The 19,754-nt window shown below is 38.3% G+C and overlaps 1 protein-coding gene across 1 annotated transcript in view; it reads left to right on the forward strand.

The window, feature by feature from the left end:
* Positions 1-16,044, forward strand: part of LOC115223559 (monocarboxylate transporter 4-like) — a 94,456-nt gene extending 78,412 nt beyond the window's left edge. Inside the window, exon 6 of the mRNA XM_029794195.2 lies at positions 15,216-16,044. Within this exon, the coding sequence (XP_029650055.1) occupies positions 15,216-15,373 (158 nt within the window). The 3' untranslated portion in view covers positions 15,374-16,044. The remainder of the gene's footprint in view (positions 1-15,215) is intronic.
* Positions 16,045-19,754: the final 3,710 nt, after the last annotated feature.

Here is a 19,754-nt window from a genome sequence, read left to right on the forward strand (position 1 = left end):
ACCACACTCCAAGTTTTCCAGCTATGCCGAGGTCATGCAGTTTGTGGCATATCATACCATGATCCACCTTGTCAAAAGCTTTTGCAAAATCAAGGTAGAATACGTCCACATTTGATTTGTTGAGTAACTGCCTCAACACCCAGTCATAATGTTGTGCGAGCTGGGTCAGGCAGCTCCTACCTGGTCGAAAACCATGCTGGGTATCACTCAGCAAGTTATTTTCCTCAAGGAATGCGATTAGTTTCTTTCTGACTATCCGCTCAATGACTTTGCTGATGTGTGAAGTCAGAGAGATAGGCCTACAGTTTTTGGCATCTGCTCTACTTCCCCCTTTATGTATTGGGCATATTACTCCCTCCTTCAGCTTGCTTGGCAGTTTGCTATTTGTAAGAAAGCTCTGGAAGAGAATCTTGAGGGGTTTTGCCAGGGCATGCTTACACGCTTTGAGGAGGATGGCTGGGAAACCATCAGGACCAGCAGTTGAGTTTGTATCTACTTCATCTATGGCTAGTAGGACATCTTTTTCGCTAATGTCAATACATTCTATTGTAACTGCCTCGCTGGTTATAGGTGAAGCGGCAAAGAAGTCCACTGGTTCGTTCACTTGTTTGTGTTCCATCGGGGTGGTAAAGACACTTTTGAACTGGTCATTCAGCATCTCACTGATCTTAGTTGAAATGTCTGTGAGGGAGCCATCCTTTTGGAGGGGGGCTCCTATCTTGTAGTGTACTGAGACTGTTTCTTTCGCGTAATGAAAGAAGGCCTTTGGGTTTGATTTATTGTTTTCTATAACCCAGGCTTCTTTGTCTGCCTTCTCCTTCACATAGGATTGTTGCAGCCTTTTCGCGATTTCCATCAGTGTTGTTTTTAGGCAGGACGTTTCGCTACTTTTGGGATGTTGGTTGAGACGATTTGCAACCTTCGTCCATCGTCTCATGAGGATCTTTCTGTCTCTTGGAATCTTGCTCCTATTTGTTTTGGCCTTGTGCTCTGGGATATATTTCTAGCATACGGCTTGCACAGAAGACATGAAACATTCTAGTTTCATGTCAATGTCTGGTGCGGAGAGATATTTCGGCCAGTCCTCTCTGAGGATTTCTTTTTGGATCAATTTCCAATCTGCTTTGTGGAAGTTCAGATTGGAGAGATTTCGGGTGCTTCCTTTAGGCTGTATGACTCTGGTTACTTTCGGCCCAAGCATAGACAGCTCTATTATGTTGTGATCCGAGACAAATGTCGGTGCCACTTTTACATCATGAATGATGTCCATATTGTTCGTGAAGCAGAGATCCAGAATGTTATTCGCCCTAGTTGGCTTGAATACAACTTGCTCCATGAATAAGGCATTGGTGAGGTTGAGCAGGGACTCCACCTGTACTTGCTTGCAATGATATATATATATATATATATATATATATATATATATATATTATATACCGGAAGTAAACACTTAAATGTGAAACAAGGTGGAAAAAAGAGTACTCAAATACCAGTGGTAGAGTAATAGGCTTTATTTAAAGCAGCAGAAAATTCAACAAAACCTGTTACTCTGAGTTTCTAGCAAAAACTGTCCAATGAACGGCAACGGGAAACTCAGAGTAACAGGTTTTGTTGAATTTTCTGCTGCTTTAAATAAAGTATATATATATATATATATATATATATATATATAATATAAATAAACGGAAAACAAGAGGTAAAAGACAAGAAAACTAAAACAAACACTGTTCAGAAAAAAACCCAGCAAGAGCTACAAGGGCAAAAGCAGAAACATCTGCAAATTCTACCTGAAGGGAGACTGCTGGCATGGCGTCGATGGTGCAAACTGTCGTTTTGCATATCAGAAGCCCTGCCAAAACCGCATGGACACAAGACAAAAATCTCCCTCGGGGAGAACAAAAAGATAAAGAAAAATCTAAAAGAAGGAAAAATGGCGCACTGACCACTCCTGAAAGACGATATGCGGATGTAGTGCGCGGTAGCCCAACAAATGGCCAGCTTCACCCAGATGTGAGAAGGGCAGCAGCTGAACAGCAATCTTTTTTGTGCATGGCACAAAAAATTGTTCAGCAGCTGACCTGGCTACAAGCACAAAGCTGGAACTACCACCACATAAGGCCACCACCAACAGATGCAGGATGGCCACCACAGACACCAACACACACACCACAAAAATATTTCTACTGAACGTAGGAGAGCGGCAACTGTAAAAGGAAAATCTCATTCCTGAGAGACCTTGTGACATGCAATCAAGCTATATGCATGGCACTCACAGAAACGCATCTTGGACCCGATATAGGGGATGCAGAAATACACATACCGCAATATGCTGTCATACGCTCATAAGGGAGGAGCCATGGTGGAGTTGCAATGTACATCCGAGATGACCTCACGCCCCAGGTCCTGTTGTCATATTCAAACTCAGTGTGTGACACTCAAATTGTACACATAAGACAACTGAATATCGTCATATCTACTACATATCGCCCACCGGATGCCCCAAATCACTCAGGCATGTTTAAAGACTGCCTGACAAAAATAGAAGTCCTCACCAACCTTGAACAACACAACAGTGTTTCCTTCATGGGTGACTTTAACTTCCCCAATGAGGAATGGCCTGGGAGGCAGATGCTCCCAGGGATGACATACCATCAGCAGGCACAGGCAGAGTCCCTGCTTCATCTCACAAATGTCTCTTTCATGGAGCAAATAGTGCTGCAACCAACAAGGGCAGATAATATACTGGATCTCTACTTCACAAACAATATGGATATTATCCATAATGTTAAAGTGATGCCGACAATGATCTCGGATCACAACATAATAGAGCTGTCTATGTATGGACCAAAAGTCCCCGTAGACACACAGCCTATACGAAGCATCCACAATCTCTCCAACTTAAACTTTCATAAAGCAAATTGGAAGTTGATCGAGAAAGAGATCCTCAAACAGGATTGGCCTAAATGTCTCTCCACACCGGACATAAACATGAAACACAAACACTTCATGTCCATAATACAAGCCATATGTGACAAATATGTCCCAGTGTGCAGGGCCAGCACACACAAAAACAAAAACAGGATCCCTAGAGAAAGGAAGATTCTTATGAGACGACGGACAAGGATTGCGAACCGCCTGAGCAAGCACACCAAAAGTGGTGAGAAGTCTCGGCTCGAGAGAATGCTAATGGAAATTGAGAAAAGTCTGCATCAGTCTCATAAAAAGGAGAGAGCAGATAAAGAAGCTGAGGTAATAGAAAATATAAAATCAAACCCTAAAGCTTTCTTTAAGTTTGCGAAAGAGACAGCCACAGTGCACCAGAGAATAGGACCTCTCTTCCAAAAAGATGACTGTCTCACAGGAAATCCTACGAGGATATGTGAGATACTGAACGAACAGTTCCAAAGTGTGTTCACTAGACCTCTAGGACACAGGCAAGTAAACAACCCAGAAGAATTCTTTGCCACTTTACCGGCGGCCAAAGAGGCAAAAATTGAGTACATCAACATTGAAGATGATGATATCACACTGGCCATAGATGAGATTGACACAAACTCAGCTACTGGACCTGATGGATTTCCAGCGATCCTTCTCAAATCATGCAAACGAGCCCATGCAAAACCGCTACAGCTTCTTGCAAGTGGTAAGCTCCCAGTCAAATTGAAAGAGGGAGTAATATGCCCTATCCATAAGGGAGGAAGCAGAGCAGATGCTAAAAATTATAGGCCTATCTCTCTGACCTCACACATCAGCAAAGTCATGGAACGAATAGTCCGCAAGAAACTAATCATGTTCCTTGAAGAAAACGACTTGCTGACTGACACCCAGCATGAATTTCGACCAGGTAGAAGCTGCCTAACACAGCTCCTGCAACACTATGACTGGGTGTTAAAACAGCTACAAAATGCCTCAAATGTAGTTGTGATATATCTCGACTTTGCAAAAACTTTTGATAAAGTCGACCACGGTATGATTTGTCACAGACTGCGTGGTCTCGGCATAGGTGGAAAATTTGGAGAGTGGCTGCACAACTTCCTAAAAGACAGAAAACAGGCAGTTGTGACCAATGGAGCCACCTCCACGGAAACACAAATAACAAGCGGTGTTCCACAGGGCACTGTCTTGGAGCCACTGCTGTTCATAGTGGCCCTTTCAGACATGCCCTCAGTTGCTAAGATGGCCACCCTTGCTAGCTATGCAGATGACACAAAAGTCTCCCACACAATACAAAACCCTGGAAATATTGCACATCTGCAACAGGAGTTGGATACAATATACAGGTGGGCTGAGGACAACAACATGCAGTTTAATGCAGGTAAGTTCCCGGCCCTGCGCTACCTGCACACAAATGTAAACGACATGCAGACTGGATACACTGGCCCGGGAAGAATTGTAATCCTGAGTCAAAATCAGTGCGTGACCTGGGCATTGGCATGAGCAATGATGCATCTTTCCAAGTGCATATTACTAATTTGGTGATAAAATGCAGACGGTTAGCTGGATGGATTCGCCGAACTTTCAGAACAAGAGAGAAGGAGACACTGATGGTCCTATGGAAAACATTCCTCCTCAGCTGCTTGGACTACTGCTCCCAACTATGGTCACAACAAAATATAAAACTAACAGCAGAACTCGAAGCAATTCAAAGAAGCTACACAAAGAAGATCGTCTCAATGCAACATATCAGCTACTGGGAAAGACTGAAAGTATTAAAACACTCATCCCTAGAGTGAAGGCGGGAGAGATATGCGGTGATATACATCTGGAAAATCCTGGAGGGTTTTGTCCCAAACTTTGGCATTCAAAGTTACCCCAACCGCAGAACGGGGCACCACTGCATGGTGCCAAAGATTCCAACATCACCTTCAAAATACAGGTCCAGATACTGCAACAGCTTGGGTTTCAGAGGACCACAGCGGTTTAACATCCTCCCTAAATGCCTGAGAAACTTGCATGGTGTGGATGTGGGTTTCTTTAAGACTAAGCTGGATCGCTTCTCGTCGGGGGTCCTAGATGAACCTACCTCACGACAGGAGACACAGATGCGGGCAGCGGCATCGAACCCCCTTGTTGACCAAGTGCCATGTATCAGAGGTGGATTCACATATTAGTGTAGCTCATTCAGCGGTGGTGCCCCAGCATGGCCGCAGCTTTCGGGCTGAAACATTTTTAAGGATTTTAAGGATTTAAGGATATATATATATATATATATATATATATATATATATATATATATATATATATTACATATATGTATATATATTACATATATATATATTATATTATATATATTATACAATATATATATACATATATAGCCAAAGCTTCAACCGCAAAGCTTCTGGTTAATTCCGTAATGGAATCGACGGCTTATATTTATTTGCTGCCGATAAATTTGGCGCGAGTGCGATGATTTGAAAATTTTAGGTCAGATATTAACTTGGCAGGGTCGGAAATGCCTCGTGAAAATATCTGTTCCGACTTGTGGCTATTTCTTACTGAAGAATCTGAGGGCCTATGGAAGATTGGCTTGATTTAATTTAATCAGGTTAGTTTACCATTAAACAGCAGACGAAACGGTGCATCGTATAAGAAATTACAGGGTAAATGTTTTTTAAATTTTCTCCTGTTTACGGAATTGACTTTTATTTGCGGTTGAAGCTTTGGCTGTTATTTCTAGTGGGTGAATGGCCTATTATGGCCGTTCCTTGATTGTTGATGTTGAACTTAAAAATGGTCTATGACTATTTAATTTTTTCCCACTAGGCCGCTGGTGGCAAAAAAATTCTACAAAATTTTTTTGCCACCCTATATTGATTAATTATATACATATATATATATATGTATTTTATATATATATAATATATATATATTATATATATATAATGTATATATATATATATATATATATATATATATATATATATATATATATATATATATATATATTATATATATAATATAGAGGGCATTATTACACATAAATGCCGCACGCTAGGAAGGACTCTTAAAGTCAAAACTACCAAAATAAACATATCGTACCAAATGCAAGTCATTCAAAAGCAGAATTTAGCTGCAGATCACCAGTGATTTCGTAATCAACACATTATCTGCGTCCCTTATTCGTCAGTACAGCGAATTCAAGATTTATATTGAATGAACAAAATCAACATACCAGACGAACAACCATCGTATCCACCGTAGCATATAGAACTGTTCACCCCTTATAAATCTATATAAATGGCGGGCTTTTTCGAATTGCATTTCGGTAACAACGTGCTTCTTCGGAACAAAAATTCAGTATTGAATTACTCCGGTGAAATTTATAATTTAAAAATAGGATAAAATCTTCATAAGAAATTATCAAGTAGTCAGCGCGAAAAACCTCATAAGAGAAAAAATCTGTAAATTTTTTCCTTGAAAATATTTATTTATAATATATAGAGGACATTATTACGCATAAATGCCGCACGCTAGGAGGGGCTCTTAAAGTCAAAACTACCAAAATAAACATATCGTACCGAATGCAGATAATGCGTTGATTACGAAATCACTGGTGATCTGCAGCTAAATTCTGTTTTTGAATGACTTGCTTTGAGACTTGCATTTTTTGAATGACTTGCTTTGAATCCCTCCTAGCGTGCGGCATTTATGTGTAATAATGCCCTCTATATAATATAAATAAATATTTTCAAGGAAAAAATTTACAGATTTTTTTCTCTTATGAGGTTTTTCATGCTGACTACTTGATAATTTCTTATGAAGATTTTATCCTATTTTTAAATTATAAATTTCACCGGAATAATTCAGTACTGAATATATATATATATGTATTTACATATATATATATATATATATATATATATATATATATATATATATATATATATATATATATATATATATATATATATATATATATATATATATATATATTGATAGAAATTGTAAGACAACAAAAGAATGAAAGAGACCTCGATATTATGTAAATAGCGGAATTTATCTGTAAATGTAATATGTGACAATTATTTGGTAGCCATGATAAAACTCCGAGTTTCGGATGCCGAGGTGGAAATCCACACAGCCATCTCTTCAGTTATCCGGGTATAGGAAAAAATGCTATGAAAATGACCATTAAACAAAGGGAAATTACTGTGTGATTGACCGTTATTAAGACAAAAGTGCTATTTGAATGACCACTAAGTGAGGAGAGGGAGTAAAAGTAAAAGGTAAAAATGTCCATAGTATTCGTATAAGCACGCGTGTCCATACCTACACATGCGCGCCCGCGCACACACATACATATTTATATAAATATATAAATATATATATATATATATATATATATATATATATATATATATATATATATATATATATATATATATATATATATATATATATATATATGTATATATATATATATATATGTATATATATATGTATATATGTATATATATATGTATATATATATATATATATATATATATATATATATATATATATATATATATATATATATATATATACATATATACATACACACACACACACATATATATACATATATATATATACATACATATATATATACACATATGTGTGTATATATATATATGTATATATATATACATATATACATACATACTTATATATATATACATATATATATATATATATATGTATATGATGACCGTCCACTCGTGACCGAGGAAGACCATTGCCGACCTTCAGGATCATTGTGCGCTCTAGGACTAACTTATATTTTGCATTTGTGGCTCCGTTGGTGGCTAATGAGCCCTGCTCTTGACAAGCATACACGACTGCAAACATTTCAGACCAAGCTTTCCCCATTCACTATACGAGCCGTGCGCTTTGGCGCAGCTCGCTTAAGTTCTTCATGCTGGATACGTACTCTCTCAAAAGTGTCAATCCCCTCCTTAACCTGCTTCCTCCTTCTGTGGCAATGACAGGCATTGTTCTCCCAGTCAGTGTCCTGCATATCACAGGCCTTTAATGAGGACTTGACACAGTCCTTAAATCGCAGCCTTGGTTTCTGCCGGAGTTTCCTTCCATTCACAAGTTCTCCATAGAGCATCTGCTTAGGAATCCTTCTATCCTTCATTCTAATAAGGCGTCCAGTCCAACGCAACCAGTGCTTGTGCACCATCGCCTCAATACTCAAGATATCAGCTGTCCTCAGGACCTGTGTGTCTGGAATTTTTGAGGTCCAGCCAACATTGAGAATGTGTCTGAGACATCTCTGATGAAAACGTTCAAGGACCCTTACCTGACGTTTGTACAGAGTCCATGTCTCACATGTGTAGAGAAGCGATGTCAGTGCACAAGCACGGTACACAGCAACTTTTGTTCTCCTTGCGATGCCATGTTGGGACCAGACACGAGACTGAAGAGACCGGAAGGAATTAGTTGCTCTCTGCAACCTGAAAGATATTTCCTCATCCAGGGAGCAAGAACGGCTGAGTGTGCTGCCCAGGTAGACAAACTTGTCAACTACCTTCAGAATTGTTCCTTCAACCAAGATAGCTGGATTTCCTGGTGCAGGCTGGAACATTAAAACAGTCTTGTCCAGGCTAATGCTGATTCCAAATGCCCTGCAAGAAGCAGAAATGCAATTCATGAGTATTTGCATGTCATCCACTGTATGAGTGACTAAGTCACAGTTATCTGCATAAAGGAGGTCACGAATAATAGACTGAGAAACCTTTGAATTGGCAGCAAATCAGCGAAGATTAAAGAGGCGGCCAGAAGATCGATATCTGACATATATTCCCTGAGAGCTAACCTTAGCAAAAGCATGAGTAAAAGCAGCAGCAAAGTACAAAGAGAGTTGGGGCAATGGCTTGACACCATTCTCTACAGGAATGGGTCCCGCCATGGTACCACCAACATTGACCCAAGCCTCCATCCCATCATGAAATGATTTAATTATAGATACAAAGTGATCCGGGCATCCAAGTTTGCCAAGTTTTTTCCATAGAAAGGCCCTATTTACAGTATCAAAGGCCTTTGTTAAATCAATGAATACCTGGACAAGATCCATATTCTGCTCATAGCACTTCTCCTGCATCTGTCTTGCTGTGAAAATCATATCCATTGTCCCTCTACCAGATCGGAAGCCATATTGAGATTCAGATAGGACATCATTTATGAGACACCCATTCAGACGGGTAAGAAGAATATTTGCCAGAACCTTGCCAGCAGCTGATAGTAGAGCAATACCTCTGTAGTTACCACACATTGTTCTGGCTCCTTTTCCTTTATATAGAGGAAGAATAATTGCATCCTTCCAGTCCTTAGGGATTGCACCATCCCTCCAGACTGCACTAATAAGTTCATGAAAGGACTGTATGATGTAATTACCACCAAATCGCAAGACCTCAGCACAAATTCCATCCTTTCCAGGTGCCCTACCAAGATTCAATTTACTTATTGATGTCATTACTTCATCTATCGAGGGCGAGGAGTCTAAGGAGCCAATGATAGGTCTTTGTTGCATAGTATCAATCACTGTTTCATCCACAACTGACTCATGGTTTAGGAGTTCAGAGAAGTGTTCGATCCAGCGACCTGTGATTTCTGTTGATTTAGTAAACAGGGTGGAAGACTCCTTGGAAAGCAAAGGAGCTGATGTGGAGCTCTTAGGTCCATAAGCTCGCTTCATAAGATGGTAAAGCTTCTTGCTGTCATTTGCATCAGCAGCAGCCTGAACATCACGAGCAAGATCCTCCCACCAAGTGTTCTGCATCTTCCTGAGAGATCGCTGCAGTAGTGATTTTACACTGTTATAGTGGGAAAGTGCTAGACTTCGCTGCACAGTAGACAGTTCCCTGTGCAGCAACACACTATGGGCATGGCGCTTTACCACTAATAGTCCCTGAATTTCAGCATCATTCTCATCAAACCAGTCTCTGTGTCTGGCAGTAACATACCCCAATATTTTGGCTGCACATTGAACAACCTGGTCTCGAAAATCTTCCCATGCTGCAGCAGTTTCAATGCTGGACAAGCGAGTCTGAAGCTCTTTCCTAACCACAACATCATATACCTTGTGGACACTTAGATGGCGAGGAATGCTGACTGGTCCTCTTCTCTCTTTCGCTCTAATCACCATTCGGAACTTTGCTCGCACCAGATTGTGGTCCGTCCAGCATTCTGATCCATGCAAGGACTTGACATTACAAATGTCATAAATGTCGCGCTTGCGGATGATAACATAATCCAACAAGTGCCAAACTTTGGACCTTGGATGCATCCATGTTGTTGTGTGATCACCTTTGTGCACAAAATGAGTGCTTGCAATGTAAAGTCCATGTTCTTCGCAAAGCTCCAGTAGCATGAGACCATTGCTATTCATTTTCCCTACTCCAAAACGTCCTAGAGAGTTCCATGTTTGCCAGTCTGTTACGACCCTGGCATTAAAATCCCCCAGTAGAATGACTTTATCAGAATTGGGGATTTTTCTAAGTATGGATCTCAGATGGATATAAAAGATTATTTTAACTGCATCACAGCTCGTCAAAGTAGGTGCATAGGCACTTATTAGAGTAGCAAACCGCTTACCTTTCAAGTGCAACCGTAGGGTCATTATACGTTCATTATACGTTCATAGGAACAGGGAGCTCTTCCAACTTCTTAAGGATATCAGATCGGCCTACAAAACCAACACCAGCCTCTCTGCGCTCCTCCTTCTGCCTCCTTTCCAAAAAAAGGTGTATCCATCTCCTACTTCCTCAAGCTGACCATCACCTTCTATACGAGTCCCTGAGAGTGCAGCTATATCAATTTTATAACGGTTCAGCTCACGAGCAACAACTGCACTACGTCTTTCAGGCCTGCAATCACTCTTGTTGTCCAACAGAGTGCGCACATTCCAACATGAAATGTTTAAGTTCCGTCGAGATTTTATAGATAAAAGACTCTTTGTTTTTCGAGCGCAGGGTGGACATCCGTCAGTCGCGCTAAACTGACCAGATATGGAAAGACAGGCAATTTTTGGTTCACCTTTTCTAGAACCTCCCCGGTCACCGGGTGAGCAGTGCCCTCTCCAAATGGAGCTGCTCAGACACCCATGCAGTAACCGAATCCTACCGCTGTCTTGAGCGACAAGGAGACGACTTTATATCTCGCATGGGCCGCCTATGTGCAGGTCGCTGACTACATGCTTCATCACCTTCCCATCGCCGCAGGACTTCCGAATAAAAAAATTAAAATATATACTAAAAATGAAGAAAATATATACTAAAAATAAGAAATATATATAGAGGAAAAAGATTGCACATATCGAGCAGAGGTCGGCAATGCCTGTGCAGAGTTTTAGGTCCAATAAGGCTTGCACAACACCTCATAGACCCTCTCCACTTTATTGACATTATCCAGAGACAAGCCGGAGCAAGATGTCTTGTGCCAATATGAATCGCAGGCTCAGGGATGTGGGATCCCCCAAATGTCCAATACCATTCCCTGCATATCTGGTTCTATATCAGAGTGACCTTCTCCTAGAGACATGCTTTAAGAAAAGCTGAGGGGCGCCTCACTCCCAGGGGTCTTTCAGCACGCCGGACACCATCTCGGAATTTCTGCGTACCCGTGCAAACATTTATTGGATGGCCGTTGACTCTCAAGAGGTCCTCCGCCCTTTGACGGATTTTGTTTTTCATCCCGCAGGGTGTCCAATAAACACCCTCCTCACCAAGCAAGCTTGGTGGGGTTGCCGGTTTAGTCGCCGATGACCCGACCATGCAACAGGTTGTACTGGGTTACATGTTACCAGTAGCACTCGAAAGTGACCTGACATAATATATGTATATATATACATATATGCATACATGCATGTATATATATGTATATATATATATACATATATACACACATACATATATACATATGTATATATATATGTACATATATACATACATATATACATATGTATATATATACATATGTATATATATACATATATATACATACATATATATATATACATACATACATACATACACACACACACACACACGCACACACACACACACACATATATATATATATATATATATATATATATATAAGAATTTTTTGCGTAATAATATAACAAAAACCAAGGGTGTGTAGATTTTAGAGCATTTATAGATAGAAGGTCTTACAGCTGTTTCCAGGATATTCATTGTATCCCTTCATCGGAGACAGAGCGAGAGGATGGTTAAGTAATCGTTAATTTAGATAAGATATAAAATAGAGAGTGAGATGGAGGAAAGAAAATAGATGTTAGATGTATAAGGATGTTGTATTTGTAGATCCGTTTCTTTAGGCAGAATGGTATACATATAAGATTCTAATACCTTAAGTGTAAAATCCAATAGTATTTAAAATTGGTCATTCCAAGTATAGAGTTTATACACAGTGTTATTGAATCAAGGGTTTTATTTAAAGTGACCTAAAAATAGAGTGTATTAGTAGGGTCAAATTGAAAAGAGGAAGAGAAGAATAAAGAAAGGGAAAAAGAAGAGAAAAAAGAGCAAAAAGAGAGAAGGAGAAGAAAATAAGAAGAAAATAATAAAATAATATAATAATAAAAAAATTAAAAAAACAAGAATAGAGGAATAAAGGAAAGAAAGAAATAAGAAAAAAGAAAAACGAAGATATAAATAAGGGAAAGCGTACCGGTGAGGGGTCAATGGAAATAATTTGAAAGTAGGAATGGGTAGATAAAGGGTGATAGAGAGATAAGGGTATTAGGGTGTGAAAAATAGAAGGAATAGGGGGTTGATAAAAGGTAAAGGAGTGACAGATGTGTAGTGAGGTACATATATAAGTCTAAGTGTTGGGGCAGGAGAGGGTTCTTCTTAATCCTTTTTGCCCCTTTGTGGACCGCGAATCCGCTGCTCTAACCACTAGGCCACGTGTCTCCACAGAGAGAGGGTTAGTTGTAATGAATTAAGAATTTAGATGGTTCTATACACACGAAAAGATTTTGACTTGGAGCATTTCGAACTCTAACAAGTTAAGAAGGTTGAAGGGACCTATGCACTTAGACTGAAATTGAGAAAAGAACTACACGCACCACGACAGAAATTGGGGGGGGGGGATATTTACTTACCATTTTTTTCGTCTTTCTTCCGAATTCACCTTTTTTTTAATAAAAACTCAATATAACTGAACTTTCTATAATATACATTTGTTATGATCTTCACCGAACATTAACAGGTATTGTATATTACTATCTATCTCTGTGAAATTAATTGAACCTCTGTGAATATTTGAATATTAGATCATTTAAACACGTTTTGCTGATTTTTACCTTGTAACTTTAAACTCTCCTAAACCTTTGATAAGCTAACAATTGTCAAAACCGGCATTTTAATAAATCTATTACAAATTTTAAAAGCGGCTACACGTTATGAGATTTTGGGCGGATTTTCAAACCTCAAAACAAATTCTCATATATATACTCGTTTATATATATATATATATATATATACTAGCAGTATAACCCGGCCTTGCTCGGGATTAACTTACGGGATTAAGCTAATCAAGTTCTTTATTTCAAATCAAACCTAGTAATGTCGACGTCAAATTTGGGCGAAATCCGTTGAAATTGGTTATATTATATATATATATTATATATATTGTATATATATATATATATATATATATATATATATATAATATGATATAATATAAATATATGTGGGTAACAGACACGAACACACATACACACACGTACGTACTTACACCTATTGCATGTTTTGTGCACGCATACATGTTCATAAACAGAAATGAATGGGAAAAAACGTTGTTAAATTTGTAGATTAACACTCGCACGATTTTTACTAAGAAAAAATCGCTTTTTTTTTGCGTGGAATCAACTACTCTGGCATCTTAATATGCTACAAAACCCTTTTTGTGGTCCGTGAAACGGAGTGGGGTGTGGTAGAAGCCTCGGAAATTGTACCCATTTATATTGTGTAATTCACTGACAAATTGTTACTCACCTCTTTATTTCTTTGTTGTTAAATGCATGGATTCTCAACAAAACACTTTTTTACTCGGCGTAAAATAAAAACAAAACTCTTTCACACCCAAAGTAATGTGAGAGAGAGAGAGGGGGGGAGAAAGATGAACGATTTAAAATAAATATATTGTAATTGTTGTGTGAGAAAGTATATATACTATGATTATGAAATATAGTGTCTTTCAAAAATCCTGAATTTGAACACTATATCTCGTGTTTAAGAAAAAACAAAACATTTTACATTTTATTTTTATGAACGTCGTCACTTTCTCTCTCTCTCTCTCTCTCCCTCCCTCTCTCACTTTGTCTTTCCCGTGAAACTCTCTGTCCCTCTTCCACTTTTCTTTATCCTATTTTTTTTTGTTAGACGCCGTCAAAAAGCTATGGCTGATATTTTTTATGGCTCAAAGCTATGGCTGAAAATAGAATCTTACCACTATCCGCGGGTGCCGCGGGAAAAAAATAAGTTGACAAAGCCCAGATAGGGTGTTGACGAATGTCCTAAAATTTGAGCGACATGCGTGCTAATTTGTGGATGTGCATAAACTACAATCACGTACACACACACACACACACACACACACACACACATCTTGCCTTATATATATATATATATATATATATATATATATATATATATATATATATATATATATAGGCGCAGGAGTGGCTGTGTGGTAAGTAGCTTGCTAACCAGCCACATGGTTCCGGGTTCAGTCCCACTGCGTGGCACCTTGGGCAAATGTCTTCTACTATAGCTGACCAATGCCTTGTGAGTGGATTTGGTAGACGGAAACTGAAAGACGCCTGTCGTATATGTATTTATATATATGTATTATGTGTGTGTGTTTGTGTGTCTGTGTTTGTCTCCCTAGCATTGCTTGACAACCGATGCTGGTGTGTCTACGTCCCCGTCACTTAGCGGTTCGGCAAAAGAGAGACCGATAGAATAAGTACTGGGCTTACAAAGAATAAGTCCCGGGGTCGATTTGCCCGACTAAAGGCGGTGCTCCAGCATGGCCGCAGTCAAATGACTGAAACAAGTAAAAGAGTAAAAAGAGTAAAGAGAATATATATATACATATATATATATATACAAAGATAGGGAGAGGGAGAGAGTGTGAGAGAGCTATACGTATTTATCTAAATTAACCTATCTTTATTGTTCTGCTCCTCTTTCCAGGTACATTAACTGAAATGATGGGAAGTTACAGCCCAGCTTATCAGATCTTCGGTTGGTTAACTAGCGCTCTTGGCGGTGGAATGGTTATTCTTCGAATTTTGCAGTTGGTTAACAAGTTTCGAAAAGGAAGAGAGTTTACACCGGTAAACAAAGTCTAGATTTAAGGTGAAGCAAAACCAAAGAAATGACGTCGCTATAAATATCCTCTCCATGTTCTTATTCATTTGCTAACTCACAGACATTGTCTAACATCGCATCACTACAACGAACAATGTAAAGAGCTATTTTCCTTTCTGATATAAGTCTAAAAACACTTCATACGCACACACGCGCGCACGGACACACGCATACACACACAATACACAACATAGTACACATACACTCACATGTTCACACATGCAAATTCACACTCACACACACATTCACTCATACACACACACACTGAGACACAAGCCCTCAGAGAAAGGGCCCCTTTGTGTTGACAAACCCTCCAATTGTCTCACTAATTTTAATTAAAGAAATTTCTCTTTGTCATAACAGTTGCTCCATGACATTTCCTTTCTTTCTTTCTTTCTTTCTTAAATATCTTTTGATCTTCCTTTACAAGGTGCAAATCTCATTTGTTCGCATCCATATAACGCACTGACAAATTTCTGAAATACATTTCATTTAATGAAATTTCTCCACTTGGTGGCTTCTCTCCCTCTCTTTCTCTCTCTCTCTCTCTCACACTCACTCTCTGTCTCTCTCACCCCTCTCTCTCACCCCTCTCTCTCCCTCTTTCTCTTGATATACACACGTGTGTGTGTGTGTGTGTGTGTTTGCGTGTGTATGCATATATATATATATATATATATATATATATATATATATATATATATATATATATGTGTGCGTGCGTGTGTGTGTGTGTGTGTGTGTGTGTGTGTGTATGATGAAGTACCGCGCCAATTTTGCAAATATATGAAGTTGGAAATCGTGCAGCAGAATTTTGGGGTAATGTGGAGCGGTACCTTAGGTGTTGTCATGCTGATTATAGTGTTGATAATGTAAGGACAAGTGTTCTATGTTTGGCGAGCACATTGAAAAATGCCTAGATGTGTATGGTTGATCGCTATGGAACTTCCAAGGTTCTGCTCGCTACGCAGTACTTACATTTCGTTGTACAATTCCTTTCTCCCTTTTCTTGAATTCCCCTTTATTATCTCTGAAGATTCTATCAGCATTCTGGATAGATCTGTTTTCACCAACCTCCTCATCTTCTCGACTCCTACTTTTAATCTTGACTTTTCTTCCATCTTCCCGAGTCCGATCCTTTTGCCCATCAGTTCTTCCCTAACCAATCTTTTCTTTTATTTACGTGTAACTGTTGCCTACGCGACTCCTCCGCTCGCATTCTACTCGAATCCATTCCTTGTTCCATATCCTGTTGCTATACTTGTCCATTCCTGACGTTAATACACCTTTTGTATTTTTAATTCATTCTGTTGCTGTACCAATGTTGTCTGTCTCCTGATTTCTGTCAAAATCCAACCGCATAAGAATAGCCGGAGAAAAGGTGATCACGCCGACCTTACTACAGCATGGCCACATCCGTTGGGCTGGAATGCATAAAAAGTTGAAAAGAATATATATATATAGGTATGTGTGTGTGACTCTATGTGTATGTGTATGTAACTCTACCCCAACCCTCAGCCGAACCCACACCCCACCCGTGCTTTCCCCACTCTCGCTCCCCCACCTCCCAACAACATCACACCACACTACACTACACCATACAACATTACACATCACAACACACCACCCACACACCCATCCCCACATTTTCACACCTACACATACATACGCGCACACGTCCAGACCACCAGCCCTCTTTCACACGCACATACATACTCTCTTATACACACACACACCTTCGTGTTGGGGGTCATCTTTACTTTGTTATCTCCCCTACTGCTTCGCACTCCTGTGTGACCTTTCTGTCCGAAGTCAGTCGCCATGATAGATTGTTAGCCACTACACACTTTTTTTTCTCTCCTTGTTTTTTCTGTGTCCCTTTCTGTGGAAGAGTGTAGGCTCGAAACGTAACAGATTTTTTCTATTCCTGAGCGTTATACTAATACATCTGTTTGATTTGTACACCACCTGTCTTCGTCTTTTGTTTTTTTTTTCGTAAACTCTCCCTATATATATATATATATATATATATATATATATATATATATATATACATACATCATACATACATACATACATACGTACATACATACATACATACATACGTACATACATACATACATATATATTTATATATATATATATATATATATATATATATAAGACGTGAATAATGCACATCATCAAAGAGTGAGAGAGGAAGAAAGATAGCAAGAGAAAACTATATATGTCTGAATGTCTGAATAGATGAAAAAATGGGATCATAGCAAGATGACAGATGTAACACTAAATGCCTGTTGTTTTGTTTTTGTTGCTTTTTGTTTATCCTCCTTGCTATGAACAAGGCTTCTAGGGCTGAAATATTAACATGTATTACTTAGCTGTAACACTTTATATAAATATTGAAATGAACTACTGCTTTGGACTTGTTGTTATTCTTTTGAATATTTAACGATATTTCAGATGCATCTATTATTTTCTTAAAATGTTTAGTTTACACACACCGAGGCACACATACGTACGTATAGTATATGACATGTATGACGTATATGATATATCACAAAATAAACGGTATCATAATATGAAATATACAAGATATATCACATACAGACTATACATTATATACAATTATCTATGTATGTTGTGTGTAGCCTACGTGTGAATTAACATTCTTGTTACATGATTGATGAACAAAACAAAAGCCTTAATTTATGATCGGACAAAAGTTCAACACACCAATTATATGTGTGCGCGTGTGTGTAAGAGTGACTGGACAATCGGGTGAAGGGCACTCAACACATTTATAGGGAGTTACTTGTATGGATCAAAACAGTTTGATTCCAATTCGTTGGTCTTCCGAGTTTCAAGCGTGATGCTAATCTTCTACCATTTTGAATTTGGCATTCAAAATGGCTGAAGATTAGCATCACGTTTGAAACTCAGAATACCAGTGAATTTGAATCAAACTGTTTTAATATATACATACATAATACATACAATCAAACGAAAGACAAAAAAGAGTGAAAAAACTACAGAAGTTTTGTGTTATATGGTTAAAGAATATATTTAAGTCGTTATGTTAGAAAAATGTTAGAAAATTTTGCTTATAATAACATTGTTTTTTGGAGAAATAACTGGTTTCGTATTTTCTTTTCAAATGTCGTGTCATGTCTTCGCTATGTTGTGAACTATGGAGTTCCAGGCAGGGGAAGGTAATCAAGGATTTTTTCCGGTATAAGGGAGATAATAAAAAATGTTGGGAATGACTGGGTTTTATTAATCTAACATGATTTGGTTTAGAAGGAATAGAATGTTACAAGTGGTTAGGTTTTGCTTTATATTTTTTTTCAATGAGGTGAGTTTCCTTATTTAAAAATGTTAGAAATGGTTAAGTTTTGGTTTATATTTTTCAATGAAGAAGGTTTCCTTATTTAATCTAACTTGTGTTGGTGTTCCAATGGCACATTGATAGAATGGAAAGATTACAAATTGTGATAGCATTTGCTTTACGCATTTCTCAATATGTTCACTAAAGGGTATCGTCCTGTATTCTGGGAATGCAATCTGCTGTCGATGCAGAGTGCATCTGCATCTGAGTGATAATCCCGTGCACCTATGTAGGTTTGGTGGCATCCCGAGCATCTTATGATATAAATCAGGTTTTCTGAAGTACAAGTAAAGTCAGATTTGATTTTGAATTTTTGTCCCTCTTTGAAAAGGAATTCTGATCCTTCTAGAAGTTTTGGGTATGTTGCGCAATTTGGTCGACCACATTTTTTCACTTTTGCATCCGTAATTTCAGAAAACAATTTTGCCTTTGTGATAATCTTTTTAAGTGATTTAGGTTGTTTGTAGCTTTTAATGATTTTATGTATGTTTAGAATTTCCTTTAATTTGGGGTCCTTATGAAGTATTGGTAAATTCTGGGTGATGATGGTGAAGGCTTCATTGTTTCTGGGGTTGTATGTGGATATGTAAGGCAGTATTTTTGGAGTAGGTGTGTTGCTGTGTTGAACTTTTCTTAAGGTTTCTAAGTCGATTTGTGTTGCACGTCTGATTCCATCCTCTATAAGTTGAATTGGGTAGTGTCTGTCAATTAGGATGTTTTTGAGTTCTTGCAGTCTAAAGTATCTGGTATTTTGTTCTGACACTATTGTGCATATCCTTCTTGCAAGGTTGAACAGGATGGTGTGTTTTGGATGGTAGGAATTAAATAGTAAATATTGTTTGGCGTCTGTGGTTTCGTAAAATAATGTCTGTTTCTATTTTTAGGTTTATTTTTTTAATTAGTATATCCAAAAATTGATATATATATATATATATATGTGTGTGTGTGTGTGTGTGTGTGTGTGTGTGTCCTCC

The sequence above is a fragment of the Octopus sinensis genome, linkage group LG23 (assembly GCF_006345805.1).
Source record: "Octopus sinensis linkage group LG23, ASM634580v1, whole genome shotgun sequence".
NCBI lineage: Eukaryota > Metazoa > Mollusca > Cephalopoda > Octopoda > Octopodidae > Octopus > Octopus sinensis.